This window comes from Podarcis tiliguerta, assembly GCF_965153285.1.
Source record: "Podarcis tiliguerta genome assembly, chromosome: 6".
Taxonomy (NCBI): Eukaryota; Metazoa; Chordata; class Lepidosauria; order Squamata; family Lacertidae; genus Podarcis; species Podarcis tiliguerta.
In genome coordinates, this window is record NC_139539.1 from 6,197,963 (window position 1) to 6,219,597 (window position 21,635).

General features: G+C 47.3%; 1 protein-coding gene across 4 annotated transcripts in view; it reads right to left on the bottom strand.

Annotated features, from left to right (window-relative positions):
• UCKL1 (uridine-cytidine kinase 1 like 1) overlaps nt 1–21,635 on the bottom strand; it is a 72,509-nt gene that overhangs the window by 41,396 nt on the left and 9,478 nt on the right. For 2 of the 4 annotated variants that reach the window (XM_083447457.1, XM_083447458.1), the window contains exon 1: nt 10,640–11,083. The exons of the other annotated variants lie outside the window; for them this stretch is intronic. In XM_083447457.1, coding sequence (XP_083303583.1) covers nt 10,640–10,707 — 68 coding nt within the window. In that variant the 5' untranslated portion in view covers nt 10,708–11,083. Of the gene's footprint in view, nt 1–10,639; nt 11,084–21,635 lie in introns of those variants that run through there. 4 annotated transcript variants of the gene reach the window in all.

The window sequence follows — 21,635 nt, forward strand, 5'->3', positions numbered from 1 at the left end:
TAAATGTAATGAAACAAACAAATCTGAGCCTGTGCAGGCAACAGGGTAACTTTAACAGTAGGGTGCGCCATTTTAAGTGGAGAAATAATTTTTTTGATAATTTCTTCAGTGAGTTTTTTTTAAAAAATAAATAAAGTTTTTGGGTGTGAGGAATTAAAACCTGCTATTATTTTTTGTCTGGACAACATTTAGATTGGTAAGTCTACTTGCTGTTTCAGCAAGCCAAAGAATTTCAGTTTTGCCTTCTGAGAACGTCAGGTGATGCTGAATCATAACAATAAATAATAATAATAATAATAATAATAATAATAATAATAATAGATAATATAATACTCTGATTGCAAGTACCTGGCAATCAGTTTTAAAGATTTCCATGTAATTTTACGTACGTTTTACTTTTACCAAGCAAACCAAAATTATATTAATTTAATCAAAATTATCTTTTGAATTCCTGAGCCATGTTACAACTTTGTTTGTTTGCTTTTGGAATTTGAAAGTTGAAAAAAAGTGAACATGCCCCACCATAACAGGTACCTGTAAATTGCCCTATGGCCCTCAAATGAAGGGCAGTAGAAATAACAACCTGATCTCCTCAGTGGGGAAAGAACGGCTATTAAATTATTTGCGGCCTGGACTGCTTCAGGTGAGGGGCTCAAATCGCCCAACATGTCAGCCCCAGTGCTACAATTCACAGTGGTTTCACCATTCATCCATTTTTACAGGGAACTCTGGGAACTGTAGCTCTGGGGAGGGGACTGGGGAATCTCCTGGCAACTCTCAGCACACTGAACAAACTATAGCTCCCGGAATACTTGGGTGGCCATGGGGAAGCCATGATGGTTTAAAGCAGTATCATAGCGCTTTAAACATACGGTGCGGATGAAATTTTAAAAATTCTGGGAAATGATATATAATGAGTTGAAGAAGATGTTCAAAATAACATTTACACAAAAACCGGAGGCATTTTTGTCAGGGATTGTAGGACAAGACCTGCCAAGGAAAAGAAAGGATTTATTTATGCATGCAACAACAGCAAGAGTCTTGATTGCACAAGGACTGAAGAATCAGGAAATCCCGACAAAAGAACAGTGGCAAGAGAAATCAATGATGTTATGTACTGAGTTGAATAGGATCCAAAATGCAGCAGTCTGATTGGTCCTAGAACAATAGGATTCAGAATGCAGCAGTCTGATTGGTCCGAGAACAATGCAGCAGTATGATTGGTCTGCAGGAGCCACCCAATCCAGCTCCAGGTGGAAGTGAATCCACAACCTGATTGGCCTACAGGAGAATCCCGGAATTAGCCAATCACGTGGGGCCCATTGTGTAAATAATGCATATAAAGCAGATATTATGGGGGAACTTCCATTCCTCCTCATCACTATGAGCTGAATAAAGAGCATGAAATCCACTATCGTATATTTCAAATGCAGAACTGGCGAAATTGACATGCCAACTACGAGACAAGGACAACTGTGACTTTAAAGAAGAATGGGAACCTTTCACAAACTATTTAAAAAGGCAACAAAATGTACTGAACTCCTTGGCAGGTTGTGAATAAACGTACACAAATTTATTGAGGGTCAACATAGTAGATAGATAATATAAGGATGTATACAATTTTATAATATGCAGAAGGGAAATCACAGAGAGGAGCTGAGGGAAGCCATAGGGGTTTGTTGGGGAGGTGGGAGGAAAAAATGGGGGGGGGGGGAATAATGAAGATGATTTGTTTGACTAATTTGTTATGTGAAAACTGGTAGTAAAATTTAAAAATAAAATAAAATACAGTGCGGATGCTGTCTTGGGGGCCAGAGAAAGCCCTTGTTCTTCTGCCACAAAGGCTCTTGCAGCTTGTATTTCGAACCCTGCCCCCTGGCTGGCAGCCGAGGGGGCAGAGAGGGACACAAATGGCGTGTTTGGCACCGACGTGGCCATCGCAGCCGGACCGCGGCGCTGCGATGCAGCTGTGCAGGCTACCGTCTCTCCGATATTTATACGATACGAAGCACTTGGCAAAGGTCAGCGAAGCAGGCTCTCTCTCTCTCAGCCATCAATCCCTGCGCGGTTTTGGGAGCAGGGCAGATAAACTTCCTCAACGAGAGCTCGCGGTTGGCAAACACATGGCAGGCACGCAAACGCCCCCCTCCACCCTCAATGGACCCAGGCCAGCGGGATAAGCCGCTTGGAGCAAAACAGCAGCTCATTGAGCCGGGGACAGGACAGCACAGGTTATTTATAGTTGATCTTTTCCCCTCGGCCGGCCTCTCTCTGCTCCGCCTCCCCATTTTCCACCCTGGTCTCACATCCTCTTGCCAATGCACTGATGGCGACAGCAGCACTGCAAAAGCGGGACTTTATAAGAGTGCCCTGCAAATGAAAGCAGAGAGGGGGGACCCCTCCCCCTTTGCGTGCAGGTAAGGAGATCCAAACCCTCCCCCTACCCAGTAACTGCGGGGGAAGTTTCTCCCCTTTCCAGGATTATCTGGGAGTCAAAAACGTGGTCTCCAAGTCCAGGCTGAATATTGAAGAAAAGAGGGGCTTGGGATTGTGTTCCTAAACCTGGGGGTTTTTTTAGGGTGACCTCCTTTTCGAAACTTGAAGTGGCCCCGCACCTGTGCATTTAACAGCAGCCTGCCGGGTAGAAATTGCACGGGTGAAGCTTTTGCCTTCTTGACAAGAGAAGCTTCGCCTGTTTGGTTTCCACATGCCAGGCTGCTGTGAAAAGGCAGAGGAGCAGTAGGGAAAAAAGATAGAGAGGGGAAGTCTTCTCTCTAGAATGCCTTCAACCCTACTTATCTTTGTCTGCATATTCAGGATTTAAAAAGAAGGAAGTTCTCCCTAACCCTAACCCTAACCCTATCACCTTCGTGGGACTGTAGGATTTGACAGAATAAATAATAATTTATTTATATCCCGCCCTCTCCAGCTGAAGCCAGGCTCAGAGTGGCTAACAACAGTAAAATGATAGACCATTCTAAAATCATTTCATTATAAAATTAATTCCAATCAGATTAATGGCAACCATTGGGCTAGAATTCTGTGAGGATTACCAAAGGAGGGGGTCAGACTGTGCCTTGGCCAACGGCCTGGTGGAAGAACTCCGACTTGCAGGCCCTGCGGAAAGATGTCAAGTCCCACAGGGCCCTAGTCTCTTGTGACAGAGCGTTCCACCAGATCGGAGCCGCAGCCGAAAAAGCCCTGGCTCTGGTTGAGGCCAGCCTAACCTCCCTGTGGCCCGGGACCTCCAAGATATTTTTATTTGAAGACCGTAAGGTCCTCCGTGGGACATACCAGGAGAGGCGGTCCCGTAGGTACGAGGGTCCTAGGCCGTATAGGGCTTTAAAGGTTAAAACCAGCACCTTAAACCTGACCCTGTACTCCACTGGGAGCCAGTGCAGTTGGTATAGCACTGGGTGAATGTGATCCCGTGGTGAGGACCCCATAAGGACTCTCGCTGCAGCATTCTGCACCCGCTGGGGTTTCTGGGTCAGTCTCGAGGGCAGCCCCACGTAGAGTGAGTGGAGCTTTCACTACACTTGTACAAGAAAATCACCCATGGTTTCCAACGATGGCAGGGGGCGTGCCGGCCACTTTGGCTGCTGTTTTCTGGTTGTGGGTTTCACCCTCTCCCCCCTGGGCTGATCACATACAGGACACAGGAATGTAAGAAGAGCCTGGTAGATCAGGCCAACGGCCCACCTTGTCCAGCACCCTGTTCTCACAGTGGCTGTCCACGGAGAGAAACCCCCAAGCGCGATCTGAGCACATTAGCCACCCTCTCCCCTCCGGCGGTTTCCAGAAAGTGTTCTTCACAAGCATCACTGCCTCCAGCTATAGAGGCATGGCAGGGTCAACATGTCAAGCAGCCATTGGTGGCTCTTTTCCCCATGAATTTGCAGTCCCACCACATGGGCATGGAAGCAGCGCCTGTCTCCTCCTCGGACGTACAGTGGTACCCCGGGTTAAGTACTTAATTCATTCTGGAGGCCCGTTCTTAACCTGAAACTGTTCTTAACCTGAAGCACCGCTTTAGCTAATGGGGCCTCCTCCTGCTGCTGCGCCGCCAGAGCACGATTTCTGTTCTCATCCTGAAGCAAAGTTCTTAACCTGAAGCACTATTTCTGGGTTAGCGGAGTCTGTAACCTGAAGCGTATGTAACCTGAGGTACCACTGTAATTGGTGTATAGGACAGCTCTGCCTATTACATTAAGGACAGGTCATGTGTTTGGGTTTCAATATGCACGGGGAGTACCAAGGGAAACAAAAGCAGTCACGAACCTCCCTCCCCACTTCTTATCTGGTTGCTCAGGTTTTGCAAAGCTGGCCAACCGCCTTGCAAAGTGCTCCCCTTTGATCTAGTGCCTTTGATCTAGGAAACTTAACACCTGGAAAGCTCCTTGTAGGCATTCCCTGGGTTCCATAACAAAGTTAGTACAGTGGTACCTCTGGTTGCGAACGGGATCCATTCCAGAGGCCAATTCGCAACATGAGCAGAACGCAACCCGCGTCTGCGCATGTGCGATTCGCTGCTTCTGCGCATGACATCATTCTGAGTGCATGTGCATGCGCGAGCAGCGAAATCTGGAAGTAACCCTTTCCGGTACTTCCGGGTCACCGTAGGGCACAACCTGAAAATCCACAACCTGAAGCAAACTAACATGAGGTATGACTGTATCATTATGCATTAAGTGCTCTGCATTCGGCTTATTCCAGGGCCGCTGAGAAGCGAGCTGAAATATTCCAGAGAAGATGCCTCTTGGAAAGATTTTCATGCTCCCTTCAGGGAACAGCATATCCTGGAGTGGGGGCCTCATATAGAATTGTAGAGTGGGAAGGGACCCATAAGGGCCATCTAGTCCAACCCCTCCAATGCCAGAATCTCAGCTAAAGCATCCATGACAGATGTCCACCCAACCTCTGCTCAAAAACGTCCAATGAAGGACAGAACCTTCTGAGGGAGATCGTTTGACTGTCAAACAGCTCTTACTGTCAGAAAGTTCTTCCTGATGTTTAGGACGTTTCTGAGCACAATTCAAAGTGTTGGTGCTGACCTTTAAAGCCCTAAATGGCCTTGGCCCAGTAGACCTGAAGGAGCGTCTCCACCCCCATCGTTCTGACCAGACACTGAGGTCCAGCGCCGAGGGCCTTCTGGCGGTTCCCTCACTGCGAGAAGTGAGGTTACAGGGAACCAGGCAGAGGGCCTTCTCGGTAGTGGTGCCTGCTTTGTGGAACGCCCTCCCAGCAGATGTCAAGGAGATAAACAACTATCTGACTTTTAGACGACATCTGAAGGCAGCCCTGTTTAGGGAAGCTTTTAATGTTTGATCCATTACTGTATTTTAATATTTTGTTGGAAGCTGCCCAGAGTGGCTGGGGAAGCCCAGCCATATGGGCGGGGTATAAACAAGTTGTTGTTGTTGTTGTTGTTGTTGTTGTTGTTGTTGTTGTTGTTGTTGTTGTAATCTCCTTTCTTGTGACTTGAAGCCATTGGTTTGAGTCCTACCCTCCAGAGCAGGAGAAAACAAGCTTGCTCCATCTTCTGTGTGACGGCCCTTCAGATATTTGAAGATGGATACATGCAAAACACACAGAGCCCACCGACCCACTTATAGCGACAGCTTGAGAGCCAGGGGTGTTACACAGAATACAGAAGGGGAGCTCAGCGCTGGACCAACAACCTTTCCAAACCCGCCGGAGGGGAGCAACAAGAGAAACACCTGGAACGCTGCCAGGAGAGATTAAAAGGGATCACCTCACCAGGCTGCCATTGGACAGCCACCTCAACCACCCCAACACTCAGACGTGGAGGGCAATTAGGGAAAAGAAAGAGGGAGCCCCTCCCCACTCTGCTTGTGGTCTCGCTGCCGGCTTGAAAACCCAAACCTCTGGCTGGATGCCGAAGGAAGTGGCTCTGCAGTTTGAGAGCGCTTTCTGAACAAATTATCCTGCTTCTCCGATGAGCAGAAGGGTGAGGTTATGACGGTGGTATTCTCATACCAAGGACAAAGACTGTACACCTGCTGAACGTTAACATGCGAGCATCCCTTTTCGAGTGCGCACTCATTTGCTGCAACATGCGAACTCCCTTCGCAGCCGCATGTCACTTCAAGCTCAGCTCCAGCGGCTGCAAGAGCAGGGAAGTTGCTGTCCGTCAGAAATTGCAGGACTCCCAACTTCCATCAGCCCCAACCAGCAGGATAAATAAGACAGGGGGTTGGAATTCAAAGGCTAGCCATCCCTTGTTCACAGTGTGTTGATACTGCCTGTGCGCACAGAGAAAGAGCTCCTCCACTCTGTTGTTTCATGAGAATAGTCCTCTTCCTGCACCTCCGCCATTAATTCTCCAATGTCCGTATGATGTTCTTCTCCAGATCACTGCCTTCCCACACTCTCCCCTCCTTCGACCCAGATTTTCACACAAGCCTCCTTTTCGGAGCGTCTATGCAGACACCGAATCAGTAGCCTGGCCTCCGCTGAGAGCTACCCCAGGGACCTTCCAGCTTTGTCTTCTCGCAACCACTGGAGAGGACTGGGAAGTGACTAGGGCCCAAGAGCCAGAAAGCAGTGTTGTCCCTATGGTCCCTTGGTTTGTGTAGACTACAGAGCAGTAATAATAAATTAATGTACAGTGGTACCTCGGGTTAAGGACTTAATTCATTCTGGAAGTCCGTTCTCAACCTAAAACTGTTCTTAACCCGAAGCACCACTTTAGCTAATGGGGCCTCCTGCTGCCGCCGCACGATTTCTGGTCTCATCCTGAAGCAAAGTTCTTTACCCGAGGTACTATTTCTGGGTTAGCAGAGTCTGTAACCTGAAGCGTCTGTAATCCGAGGTACCACTGTACCCATAACAGCTATGGGGAGCTACAGCCGCCACAGACAGACTTTGATCATCTTCGGTAATACAGTGCCCAGAGCAAGGCCAAAATGTGGTGCCCCCAAACGGATCTTCTCAATTAGAGGTATTCTCAATTTTGCCTAATAATAATAATAATAATAATAATAATAATAATGCGTTCATACCCAGCCACCGTGAGCAGCTTCCAACACATATAAAAACATAACCAAAGGTCAAATGTTAAAAACTTCCCTACACAGGGCTGCCTTCAGACCGCACCACCCTAAATCTGAAGCTGAGCCACGGTTCTGGATACTAGTTGATGGAAATCACGGGAGGAGAAAGTGGTTTTGTGTTCAAATCCTGCTTCTGGTTGGCTACTGTGAAAACAGGATGCTGCGCTAGGCGGGCCATTGGCCTGATCCAGCGGACTCTTATCATAATAAATAGCCCACAGTTTGCGACTGTTTGGTGTCCTCCATCGACAGCAGCCTAAGCTGGCCGCCTCACTCTGCCTAATGGCCCCCCCCTCCTGGCACCCCTGTTTTTAAAGGGTGGTGTCAGGGGACTGCCATCGGAACAGGGAAGGGAGGCAGAGGGGCAGTTTTGGTTACAGGGAACCTCCAAAAATCTTGAGAAGCAGTTCCTCTTCCTGTGGTGGAGAAAGCCCCATCTCCAGGGGGGGAGAGGGGAAGGGACTAGAGGATGCTGCTGGGAGCCTCAGCACCTCTCCTGGTCAAGTCGGCCAGGAGGGAAGCATGCCTCTTCCATCGCCCACCCTGCGCAGAAGTGTAAAATGCAAAGAAGGAAGGAAAAGGCTGGGGGTGACTAAGCTATTATGTTGGGGAAGGACCCGGAAACGACCACTCCCGGATTCTGCTAGCGATTGAGGCAGACATGAACTTGCGGTTCTGCGCTGTAAATAGCATCTAGATCAAGGAAAGTAATAGTGCCACTGTATTCTGCTCTGGTCAGACCTCACCTGGAGTACTGTGTCCAGTTCTGGGCACCACAGTTCAAGAAGGACACTGACAAACTGGAACGTGTCCAGAGGAGGGCAACCAAAATGGTCAAAGGCCTGGAAACGATGCCAGTGTGGTGTAGTGGTTAAGAGCGGTAGTCTTGTAATCTTGGGAACTGGGTTCAAGTCTCCGCTCCTCCACATGCAGCTGCTGGGTGACCTTGGGCCAGTCACACTTCTTTGAAGTCTCTCAGCCCCACTCACCTCACAGAGTGTTTGTTGTGGGGGAGGAAGGGAAAGGAGAATGTTAGCCGCTTTGAGACTCCTTAAAGGGAGTGAAAAGCGGGATATCAAATCCAAACTCTTCCTCTTCTTCTTCTTCTTCTTCTTCTTATGAGGAACGGCTAAGGGAGCTGGGCATGTTTAGCCTGGAGAAGAGGAGGTTAAGGGGTGATATGATAGCCATGTTCAAATATATAAAAGGATGTCACATGGAGGAGGGAGAAAGGTTGTTTTCTGCTGCTCCAGAGAAGCGGACACAGAGCAATGGGTCCAAACTACAAGAAAGAAGATTCCACCTAAACATTAGGAAGAACTTCCTGACAGTAAGAGCTGTTCGACAGTGGAATTTGCTGCCAAGGAGTGCGGTGGAGTCTCCTTCTTTGGAGGTCTTTAAGCAGAGGCTTGACAGCCATATGTCAGGAGTGCTCTGATGGTGTTTCCTGCTTGGCAGGGGGTTGGACTCGATGGCCCTTGTGGTCTCTTCCAACTCTATGATTCTATGATTCTAGTTTGCACCAAAGTAAAAACCTGTAAAAGACAGGTCGGAGCCCTGACTGGTTACTCACGAGCAACCACCACTGCCATCTGACAGGTGGTTTTTAAGCACAATGCTGGGGGCCCCTCACAATTTGCCAGGGCGGCTGCAGGGCATCTCTGAGCGCAACGCAGAGGCGCCTTGCAGCTCGCCATTTGCTCCTAGCAACATCGATCCGCTGGAATATGGAATCAGGCACTGGGGGCCGGGGAAGCACATGCGCATTTCACCTGAAAAATAACCACCAGCCGGCTCCCTCAGAGAGACAGAATAACGCTGCGGCGGCAGTTAACAAATGTGCTTTGTTCCCAGAGTGACGCTGACATGAGCAAGCGAGGACAACAACAGGAGGGAGGGAGGAATAAGGCAGGAATCCATGATGCTCGGTGGTAGCTGTTGTTCATGCGCAAGGAGTTTGCTTCTGCTGAATTTGAATATCGGAATCTCCAGAGGGACACAGAGGGGACTTTGGGCACCTCGGCAGCACCAATATTTACAGGTAATTTGTGTGAGGTTCCTTTGTCCCTGTTGCTGCCCCTACTTCCCGTTGGTAGTGGGGTGGGAGAGCTGAGGGGCGGAGAATTCACATCTGACAAGCAATACGCCCCTTTAGTTTCAGATAGTACACAGGCAGACAAGTCTAAAAAGCCCAGGACACAAATTTTCATGCCCTCTGGCAATCACGGTGGCTCATTTCTCATAAGTAATGTATTTGGCATTAACTCTGAAAGGGTATATTTGATTCTGTACAAACTAAGCCTCCTACAGCAAAATATACATCAGAACCGAGTATACACCGAACGACCTGCTCTCCAAAATACTATTCACGGTGAAATTCAGGAAACACCCGCAAGGTTGCTGAAAATTGTTGTCTCCGCTGTCAAAGGAGAAAGCAAGGGGATGAACTCTTGTATCAGATACACCCGCAAGCCAAATACACAGTGAAAGAAATAACTATTCATCAGAGGGTTGGAAGGTATAGCGTTCACTAGGGCGAAGTGAAGTGATATCTTTAAAAATACTGTTATTTTTCCATCTTGAAAACAGGGATGGGAAGAAACAACAGAAACACAAGCAAACACACACACACACACACACACAAATTCATAAATAGACAAGTAGGATCTGCAACAAAATGTTGCAGTATGGAGTGTTTCTGTTCCTCCAGGGTACTCCATTCCATTCCCCCTCCTGCTCAGTTTTTCGTTCCATCTCAAACACAATCTGTCAGCATTCTGCAATAAGTAAGCATGCCCAGTTCCTCATTTGGTTGTATTGCCCTCCCCCCACCAAAAAAACAACAACAATAACTTTTTTTCCTATTGCAAACTTTGGGATCCCCCAAGTTTGCAGATACGTCCCTCTTACGTGTGTGGGGGGCTATTCTGACTACACAAGCAATGGCACTCACAGCTTGAACATCAGAATTAGAGGGAACAATCATTCTCCCCACCTTCTGAGATTTAATCCAGAATAACATCCAAACCCCTTTACTATGCACCTGTTATCATCAGTACATTGCAGAATAGTCTTTCAGCTCAAATGATGCATCAAAACCCAGCTTTCATCTCCCCAGATAGCTCATAGGTCCAGTAAGGGGCAAGTTAAGAACCTTTCCACCTGCTTCCGACTGACCAAAGGATGCATGTTTTATTAAGAGTACATTCTCCCGCGGAAACACGTTTTGCTCCCTAGTTACCATTAAGAGGGTGGGGCAGTGAATCAGTTCACAAAAGAAAGAACCAGCCCAGGTGAATGAAAGACAGCACCCCCCCAAAAAAGCCCAGTTGCACCCCCCCTGCATTGCACCCTCCTGATATCTGCGAAACAGACAGTTCTCTATTGCGCTGCTCCTGAAATTTCCCAAAACAAGTGTTTTGTTTTGCAATCCAGAAAGCAGATCTCCCCTCTCTTCGCCACCCCCTCCTCTGTTTTCTAAGCCTTCTAAAAACTTGTCCATCCTGCATCCGAGAGTTAATTTACATCCGGAAGGGGGGGGGGTAACGGACAAAAGCACTCACCTGCCTTCAGGTCCGAGGGCCCAGCAGCCAGAAATCCTCACCCCAGAATATACAGGGGATCTGTTCATCTCCCCCTAGCCAGAGAAGGGTCTGGGGTGACTGTGGAAGTGGCAGAAAGGCTTCAGGTGTTTTTGACTCTTGGAGAGCTGGCTTGTGGAGTGTGTGTGTGTCTCATCGCAGCCTCAAAGAATTCAGAGTCCCTAGGAAGTTGACTACATGCATTCTGGCCTTTACAGTGAAACGAAACGTGGGTCTCGCCACTCTGATCACAAGCGGAGGAAAGGGGTGGAAAACACCACCCAGGGGCTTGGGAGAACCTACAAACTGGTAGTGTTCAAGGAGACCCGAAAAAGCCCGGTGTGGTGTCAACAGCGAGAGAAGGAGGGAAAAGAGAGCCCTGCCCGGGGAACGAGAGAGTAGCCAACACGCATAAGAGGATAGCTTAACCTAGAGATTATGTTCATTACCTGATATTAATAGCACTGACTTTGTAAAGATAGGAGGAGTCGCACGGCACAGCCTCCCAAGCAGCCCCTCTGCTCCAGAGGCACCAAAACATGGCTGGCGTAAGGCCACAGGCAGCCGCTCCTGACATTTGGAGCGTGTCCGGGGCCTGGCGGAGAAGGGCAATGCACAAGAGAGGTGGGCAGACGCCTGGCATGGCAAGAGGGGGCAGAGGAAGGCTTCTCTTCCCTCCTTGGCACGAGAACGCCGGTGGAGCTGAATGTCGGAAGATCCGGGACGTATAAAAGAAAGAGCATGAACTGTGGAACTCACTGCCACAGGACACGGGGTGGTCAACAAATCAGATCGCTTTAAAATAGGATTAGACAGCAATGCTTATGAGTCGGAGGCAGCAACGCTTATGAGTACCAGCTGCTGGAAGCCACAGGAGGGGAGAACGCTCTTGGGTTCGAATCCTGCTTGTGGGTTTCCCACAGGCATCTGGTTGGGTCACCGTGAGAATATGATGCTGGACTAGATGGGCCAAACTGGCTGGGGCTGATGGGATTTGTAGTCCAAGGCACCTGGAAGGCGCCAGGGTGGGGAAAGCCACCGTAGTCCTACACTCCCAGATCCCTAATCTCAGCTTGTAATTATCTTGCTGCAAAGCAAATCATTAGTGCAGGAGCAGCTAATCTGCCCTCCTCCAGATTTTGCGGGACTAGAACTCCCATCATCCATGAACATTGGCTGGCTGGGCTGGTGACAGTCCAACAACGACTGGGAGGCTGCAGGGAGGAGGTGGGTGGAGATGTGAGTTTTGGTTCTCTCTGTTTCTCAAAGCTCTCCATGCAATAATAATTTAAAAACCCTCATGAAAATTAGTCTGCATTTTAGTGTGAATTTCTCCTAACAAGCATGCTTTTACAGTGGTACCTTGGAAGTCGAATGGAAGTCGAATGGAACGGAAGTCAAATGGAAGTTTGTTCGTCTTCCAAAACATTCGGAAACCAAGGTGTGGCTTCCGATTGGCTGCAGGAAGCTCCTGCAGCCAATCAGAAGCTGCAGAAGCCCCGTCGGACGTTCAGGTTCCAAAGAATGTTCACAAACCGGAACAATCACTTTCGTGTTTGCGGAATTCGGGATGCAAAACGTTCATCTTGCAAGTTGCTTGAGATCCAAGGTACGACTGTAAATGCAGTTTATCATGCACATTTTCAGAAGCAATTTTTCCTTCTACAACATATTGCAATATGTTATTTTCCCTGATATTGTCTCTCTCACAGACACACTTCCTCCTAACAGATGTGCTTTTGCAAACATTGCTTGGTTGGAATTTTGCATTGCAAAATTCGGGTAATTTCAAAGCTGGAAGGATAACTGTTTTGGAGAGTGCAAAGCTGATAAGTCCACCTTCAAATGTGCCTTGAGTCGAATTTCTCCTCCATGCTTAGCCTCAGGTTAAGCTACCCCAGCCTTGGATGTTCCTCCTTGAGGTGGTTGCATAAGCCCCAACGTAGGCTGTCCATCTGGGCCAGCAAGACGTCTAAGAATAAACTCCCCTCATCGCCACCCGGTGCAGGTTCCTCACTCTGCACTCTCAGCAAATTGACTGGCTGCTTGCCCTCCCGGATAAGTTACAGCCATCACATGCCCCGGGGTCTGTTGTGGGAAACGAAACCCATCAGATACAAAGGGTGGATCTGCCTGAGAGGATGGGAATGCACTGCGGTAAAGAGATAGAACGGCAAAAGGGGATTCCCGCAAGCTTTCCCCTAATGAAACTGTTATTGCAAAGAGAAGCACTGCGAACATGGAACGCTCAGTGGGCATGATAACTGTTGGTACCATCCCACCATTGGCACATTCAACTGGAGATACATTTTGAGAGCCCTGACAAATCAGGGTTCCAGTTGTACAGAAAGTCTTTTGCACACAGAGTGTGTTCCAAATAAATAAATGCAGATTAGAAACAAACCCTAGACAGCATCTTAAAAAGCAGAGAAATCACCTTGCCAACAAAGGTCCGTAAAGCTAAAGCCATGGTTTTCCCAGTAGTGATGTATGGAAGTGAGAGCTGGACCATAAAGAAGGCTGATGGCCGAAGAATTGATGCTTTTGAATTATGGTGCTGGAGGAGACTCTTGAGAGTCCCATGGACTGCAAGAAGATCAAACCGATCCATTCTGAAGGAAATCAGCCCTGAGTGCTTACTGGAAGGACAGATCCTGAAGCTGAGGCTCCAATACTTTGGCCACCTCATGAGAAGAGAAGACTCCCTGGAAAAGACCCTGATGTTGGGAAAGATGGAGGGCACAAGGAGAAGGGGACGACAGAGGACGAGATGGTGGGACAGTGTTCTCGAAGCTACCAGCATGAGTTTGACCAAAGTGCGGGAGGCAGTGGATGACAGGAGTGCCTGGCGTGCTCTGGTCCAGGGGGTCATGAAGAGTCGGACACGACTAAACGACTAAACAACAACAACAAGCAGCAAAGTGGTGATCCTGTTCCATTTTTAACAAGAAATGCTGCATTTTTAATGTTGGCTTATTTGCATCCCTCAGAAGTTAATAAATATTTCCTGCCATCTACAAAATAAAAAGAAAGTTGTAACTATCTCCACCATGGAGTCATGGTCTGATATTGTTGATAACAGCTTAAAAAGCTAGTTGTTTGGAAAACTGAAGCCGCGCTTTACCTATTACCATATTTTTCGCCCTATAGGACGCACTTTTTCCCCTCCAAAAATGAAGGGGAAATGTGTGTGCGTCCTATGGGGCGAATGCAGGCTTCGCGGACCTCTCCGTAAGCAGCGGGAGCGCTCCCGCTGCTGGCGGAGAGTTGCCTGCATGCTGAAGCCTGCGCGCGCTGAGCTCAGCGCGTCCAGGCTTCGTGGACCTCTCAGCAAGCAGCGGGAGCCAGCACTGGGCTCCCACGGCCTGCAGAGAGCTGCCTGTTTGGGGGCTGGGGTCGGGGGAAGCTCGGGCTTCCCCAACCCCGCGCCTGGGGGGGAAATAATTTTTTTCCTTTATTTCCCCCCCCAAAAAACTAGGTGCGCCTTATGGGACGGTGCGTCCTATAGGGCGAAAAATACGGTATATCAGTAGACTTCTCCATGGTGCCAATCGGGTGCCGAGATTGAGCAGGCCCCTTTCAGGATGCCTGTCAGCACCCTGGCTGTCCAAGCAAACCGAGCTGCCGAAAACAGGGACTAAGGAAAAGCTGACCAGGTTGTTGCATGGCAAAACTGCTTATCTCACTAGTACCATTAACTACTTATGAGTTGGGTTGAAGAAAGAGTTCAAAATTTATTTACTGCAGTAAATAGGTTCAGCGCAGTCACTTCCACAAAGGCTGAATGGGCATGTGTTACACACACACACTCCGGACCTTTTATAGGGTTTCTTCTTTGGCAATCCCTCGTAGCCAAGTAAGATTGTCTTCCATAAACACGGTTTTAACAATGAGTCCGTAAGTGACTGTGGAGGCCAATTCTGGATCCACACGTCCTTCCACAGTGGGGACATTGGTTTCTGGGTGGGAGTTGATCAAGGTGTGGATTTGCCAAGCGTGCCTTCCTCTCAGCACGTTCGAGTATCTTCAAAGTCGATGACACCTTTGGTAAGGGCTGTTCTTCAATTGGAGTGCTCGCAGGCCAGTGTTTCCCAATTGTCAGTGTTTATACTACATTTTTTTAGATGTGCCTTGAGAGAGTCTTTAAACCTTTTTTGTGGACCACCAGCATTATGCTTTCCATTTTTAAGTTCGGAATAGAGTAGTTGCTTTGGAAGATGATAATCAGGCATCCGCACAACATGACCAGTCCAACGAAGTTGATGTTGAAGAATCATTGCTTCAACACCGGTGATCTTTGCTTCTTCAAGTACACTGGTGTTAGTTCTCCTGTCTTCCCAAGTGATGGGTTTACAGACAAAGAATTCACATAAGATCCAATCAAAATGCTGCAAACATTAGCAGATGGTAGTTGGCAAAAACACATTGGGTACAACTTTCTGGATGTCCAGCCTGCACTTGACGTGTGTCCAGCCCCTCTAGGGCCCCTCACTTCTAAGCTTTTGAAGCCTACATGGATACAAGCCTACATACTAAAGAAAGGAGAACTGTAGTCCGAGATTTATGTTCACCTAGATAACAAGCCTACATAAGGGGAGTCGTACTTGGTAAGCTGGCACAGCCAGACGCCCATAATTTTACTCTTCAGAAGTTCCCTCCCCAAATGCCTTATCTTTGGTATTTGCAGCAACCAAGCAGCAACTAGGCTATGCGTCTTATGAACAAATGGAAACTATTATGAACCAAGGATTTTAACAGAATACCAATATCTCATTCAGTTGGGGCTTTTTATAGGTTTCTCATACAAAACATATTTTGGGGGCCCTTGCGGTCCCCCCACCAAGGTCACATGCCAGGAAGCAGCAGCAAGTGTGCTAGCGGTGATGTCTCATACTATTGTCTCATCCTTTCCTGTACTCTTCCTCTTCCTAAGCAATACATCAACGACATCAGGTTTTGCCAACCTGGTGACCTCCCGACATTTTGGAGGACAACTCCCATCAGCTGCGCTGGCTGGGGATGATGGGATTTGTAGTCCAAACATCTGGTTGGCGAGACCTGAACTCAGCGGCCTGTAATTACCGGGGCTGAAGCAGCGTTCCCTTTTGGGACAGCTGTCAATCTCCTTTCCTGGTTTCGTCCACCTCCATCCATGGCCTGGAACCGGAGACAGCCTACTTTGAAACCCAGTTTTTGGGTTTTTGAACAAACGTGCAACTGTTTTGAACTTTACTGTGTCGTGTTCCCTGGTGGCTCTTGCAAACTGCTATTCTGAATAACGCCTTTGATCAGCAGGGCAGGACAGGGGGCCCTTGGGGTGAGTTCATGGAACCAAAGCAGCAGTACCTAAAAAAGTTTGGCAATTCAATTGCTCAAATACTTGGTGTCTTCTGGTCTGTCTACTGATTGACCAACCTCACATGACCAGGCCAGCTAATGTGGAGAAGTACACAATTGTGCAATTCACCCCCGTGATGAGCTACAAAGATGATGAGCTATGCAAGAAACACCATCTATGGGGGGAGGGATATTAACATATATTAACACATCTTTTGCTAAATCAACCAATAACTCTAGGGAAGAGCTGTAAAGTAAACGTAAAGGTAAAGGGACCCCTGATCATTAGGTCCAGTCATGGCCGACTCTGGGGTTGTGGCGCTCATCTCACTTTATTGGCCGAGGGAGCCGGCGTACAGTCATGTGGCCAGCATGACTAAGCCACTTCTGGCAAACCAGAGCAGTGTATGGAAATGCCGTTTAGCTTCCCGCCGGAGCGGTACCTATTTATCTACTTGCACTGGTGTGCTTTCGAACTGTTGGGTCAGCATGAGCTGGGACCAAGCAACAGGAGCTCACCCCGTCGCGGGGATTCAAACCGCAGACCTTCTGATCGGCAAGTCCTGGGCTCTGTGGTTTAACACACAGCGCCACCCGCATCTGTGGCTATAAAGTGACTGTGTTATTTAATGTAATTCAGATTTTTTTCCCCTGCTGTCTTTGTAGCACAGAAGTGACTCCCCTAGGGTGCAAGCCTGGGCAGTGTGTCCAGAGGTCCTGGTCTGTCCAGACAAGAAGACCCCTCCTCTCGGCCTCACTGATGTGGTCCCAAAGAAAGGAAAGCAATACGTTTGGCACCGGCTTGGCTGTAGGAGCTGCCGGAAGGAGGAATTCTGTTCCTGATTTGTATAGAAGAAGAAGAAGAAGAGTTTGGATTTGATATCCCGCCTTTCACTCCCTTTAAGGAGTCTCAAAGCGGCTGACATTCTCCTTTCCCTTCCTCCCCCACAACGAACACTCTGTGAGGTGAGTGGGGCTGAGAGACTTCAGAGAAGTGTGACTGGCCCAAGGTCACCCAGCAGCTGCATGTGGAGGAGCAGGGAATCGAACCCAGTTCACCAGATTACGAGACTACCGCTCTTAACCACTACACCACACTGGCTCTCAGATATAGGGCTTACTCCTTAGCCCTTTCTTCTCCCAAAGGTGTCCCACAAGGCATATCATCTATTGCTCTTAAACATTATTAGTACTGTAGCATATACCACTAACATAACTGGGTGGCATGAGTTAAGAAGGTCCCTGCCTCAGGAGGATTACAATATGAATGACAAGGCAAAGTGGCCACAATGACTCCTGCTGGGATCCATCAGGCAAAGATGAGATCAGAATTGAATCTCACCTTCCATTCCACAGTCCTTTACAGGAAGTGAGGAGACAGGGCCTTTTCACTGGTGGCACCTGGGTTGTGTACAATACACTCAGAAGAGAAACTTACTATGCTACCTCTTGAGTGTAATAATAATAATAATAATAATAATAATAATAATAATAATAATAATAAATTTTAATTATATTCTGCCCATCTGGCTGGGTTTTCCCAGCCACTCTGTGCAGCTCCCAACAGAATATTAAAAACACGACAAAACATTAAACATTAAAAACTTCCCTAAACAGGGCTGCCTTCAAATTTCTTCTAAAAGTCAGATAGTTGTTTATTTTCTTGACATCTGATGGGAGGGCACAGGGCGGGTGCCACTACCAAGAAGGCCTTCTGCCTGGTGAAGACAATGTTATTCTCCTACGCTGCTAATTCTTATTGCTGCCATTATTAATATTTATAAACAGGCCGCTCATAAAAATATTAAGTCTATGTACAATGAAATCGCTCAAACACCATAAAACTATTAAAACACAGAACAAGCAACCAACACTACATAGAGTCATAGACTCCAACACGGGGCTCGAACTCACAGCCCTGAGATGAAGAGCCTCGTGCTCTGCCAACTGAGATGAACCGTATCAAACACTTGGCAATAAAAATACGGTACATTTTTAGCTGAAAATGAAATATCAGGGCTGTGGGAGTCTGGCTTCCTTAGGAGCAGTGTTGCAAATTTCTGGTGCGGCTGTGCTAAATGCAAGGTCACACTCTCGACATCCCTTTGCTGATAAAGGTTCTCTGTCAGGGACGGCAAGGCCACCTCCACCCTGAAACCACAAGCCTGTCTCTATCATTGTGCTGCGACTTCTTGATCGCCTTGTACTCAAAAGGAATGTTGGCAACTGAGCAATAAACATTCGTCCCAGTTTCACCCAAAGTTGTGTTTTTTAGGAGCGATCACGCAACAGCCTCTTTTAAATCCAGAGGAAATCGCTCCTCCTCACGACGAGACATTTACCTGAAACAGCACAGTCGAAATTCCCAGGTGAGGTTTGCTCAGCCAAGAAGTGCCGTTGATTGCATCAGTATTTTGCAAGGAGAGGTTGCATGCCAAATCCTCAAAACATAAAAGGTGACTGCCATCCAATTAATGGAACAAGAGGAGCAGATGAAACGCCGAGCCAAAGATGCCACTCTGAATTCAAGCTGATGGGGCTTGCAAGTGGAGAGAATGCTTTTGTTTTTCTCAGATCTGTCTTGCAGGCGTTTTAGAGGCAGCTGGTTGGTCACTGAAAGAACAGTGGACAATATGGACCACTGGCTGGATCTAGCAGGATGGCTCTTCTGATGTCCAGAACTGCCTTTCTAATAATATAGGAGTTGACCTTGAAAGCCCTAAACAGCCTTGGTCCAGTACACCTGAAGGAGCATCTCCACCTCCATCGTTCTGCCTGGACACTGAGGTCCAGCGCCGAGGGCCTTCTGGCTGTTCCCTCACTGCGAGAAGGAAAGCTACAGGGAACCATGCAGAGGGCCTTCTCGGTGGTGGCGCCCGCCCTGTGGAACGCCCTCCCATCAGATGTCAAAGAGATAAACAACTACCTGACGTTTAGAAGACATCTGAAGGCAGCCCTGTTCAGGGAAGTTTTTATTGTGTGACATTTTAATGTATATTTAATCTTTGTTGGAAGCCGCCCAGAGTGGCTGGGGAAGCCTAGCCAGATGGGCAGGGTATAAATAAATTATTATTATTATTATTATTGTTATTATTATTATTATTCTCCCCCCAAAGCCTGCGCAGAGAGGGAATGTTTTCAGCCGGCAAACAGAGCCATCTCACAAAGAGCATTCCATGAAATCACTGCTGTCGTTTTGTGAGTTGAGAGTTTAATGTTCACATCCTTGGACTGTGACTTTTAGTGGCCTTGAAAGTTTTTGCCAAACAACAAGACACAAAACAACAACAACCAAACCCACACTCAATTCCTCTGCCTCCAGATCCATTTGAAAAGCACTCAATACTCAACCACTTTGTTTGTAACGCACTTGCAAGAAATCAATATTGGCATCCCCTGTTTTCTGGAATTCCCAGCCTATTAATATTAACCTCTTTTGTACTGTTTTCAGCGCCAGCTAAAAAGTGCTTTTTGAGCCTACTGAGACTTGTGCATTTTTTATGGTGCACATTTGTCTTTAAAAATATAGGATTTTCCCCTATACTGTGATACATTTTATTACGGCCAAAATATGTTTTCAAAATGTGTTTTGATCTCAGAAGTATTTGCTTGTGACTATCTTCCATCTTTTACGTGAACCGTTGGGGGAATGATATTATTTTGACAAAGTGATATATAAATCCTGCTAAATAAAAATCGAATAGATACCAAGACTAACTGCTCAGTTCCTTCTTTCTCAGTTAACAAAACCAATGGATGAGTTGGAAGATTCCACCATGTCGCCAAAATCAGAAAAGGCCTCTCCGCCTTGTGCAACCCTTGCCTATGAAGGGCAGAAATTTGCTTGCCATCAATAGGTGCCAAGGGGGGAAATCCCCAGCTTTCATTTGAATTCCCACCCCCTTAATGGTAGCATCCAGGGCTCTTCCTCTGTTAAAACGTATCTTCTTCTTTGGCGATCACTCGTAGCCGAGTAAGATTGTCTTCCATAAACATGGTTTCAACACTGAGTCCATAAGTGACTGTGGAGGCCAACTCTAGATCCACATGTCCTTCCAAGGTGAGGACATAGGTTTCCAGGCGGGAGTTGATCATGGTGTGGATTTGCCAAGCGTGCTTTCCTCTTAGCACGTTTCTCCCTTGCGTCCTGAGTTCAAGCGTCTTCAAACCCACAACACCTTTGGTAGAGGCTGTTCTTCAATTGGAGCGCTCGCAGGTCAGTGTTTCCCAATTGTCGGTGTTTATACTGCATTTTTAAAAGATTTGCCTTGAGAAAGTCTTTAAACTTCTTTTGCTGACCACCAGCTTTACACTTTCCATTTTTAAGTTTGGAATAGAGCGGTTGCTTTGGAAGACGATCATCAGGCATCCACCCAACATGACCAGTCCAACGAAGATGATGTTGAAGAATCATTGCTTCAACACTGGTGATCTTTGCTTCTTCCAGTACATTGGCATTAGTTCTCCTGCCTTCCCAAGTGATATGTAAAACTTTTCGGAGACACCATTGATGGAATCTTTTGAGGAGTTGGAGATGGCGTTTGTAAGTGGTCGTTTCACAAGCATACACTGGCACTTGCAGGCCAGTGTTTCCCAGTTATCTGTGATTGTACTGCATTTTTTTAAAAGTTCTGCCTTGAAAGCATCTTTAAAGCATTAGAACATTTACGCTTGCACCACGGGACTGCCCCCCTTCCTCCAATCTACTTGAGTATTAGTGGGCATCCCCAGAGCTGATTGGGGCATGCGGTGGGGGGCAAGATTTCATTGAACAAGAGACTTTGCCAAAGTTTTTAGCATTTGTAGAACCTGAGATACGAGAGCAAATTCTCCTTATATTGGGGTCAGGTGGGAAAACCAGCCCACTCTCCCCCTTTTCCCCCTCCCCAGTAAATGCTACTGTCCCAAATATGCCTAATTGGGTGGAAATGCTACTGTCCCAAATATGCCTAACTTTGAGCTTGCCCCATTTTGTTCAGATGTTTCCACAAAGCTTATGCTGGCTGACCTGCCCTTTATCCAAGAGGCACAACGCACTCTAGTTTATGCAAGAGAACAGAGGTGTGCTTGGGTGTGACCTACAGATGTAATGAATGAGTGCAACATCTTGGCCTCAGTTTTCCATATCTAAAAAATGGGAACACCAATTCCAAATCGCACAAAGCATGTGGGAAGTAACTGCGTGGGGCAGCTTGACAGGTGGATCAAATGATGTTCACCATAATGTATAGGACAACTACAAATACTTGTTCGAATGTAAAGGAAAAAAAGGTACCTTTTATCATATGTGGTGGCCTTGTAAGGTAATACAGTGGTACCTCAGGTTACAGACGCTTCAGGTTACAGACTCCGCTAACCCAGAAATAGTACCTCGGGTTAAGAACTTTGCTTCAGGATGAGAACAGAAATCGTGCTCTGGTGGTGCGGCAGTAGCAGGAGGCCCCATTAGCTAAAGTGGTACTTCAGGTTAAGAACAGTTTCAGGTTAAGAACGGACCTCCAGAACAAATTAAGTACTTAACCCGAGGTACCACTGTAAAAGCTTTCTGGGAGATGATATATAATGAAACGAAGAAAATGTTTAAAATAACTTTTGTTAAGAAACCAAAATTCTTTGTTAAGAAACCAAATTAACAACAACA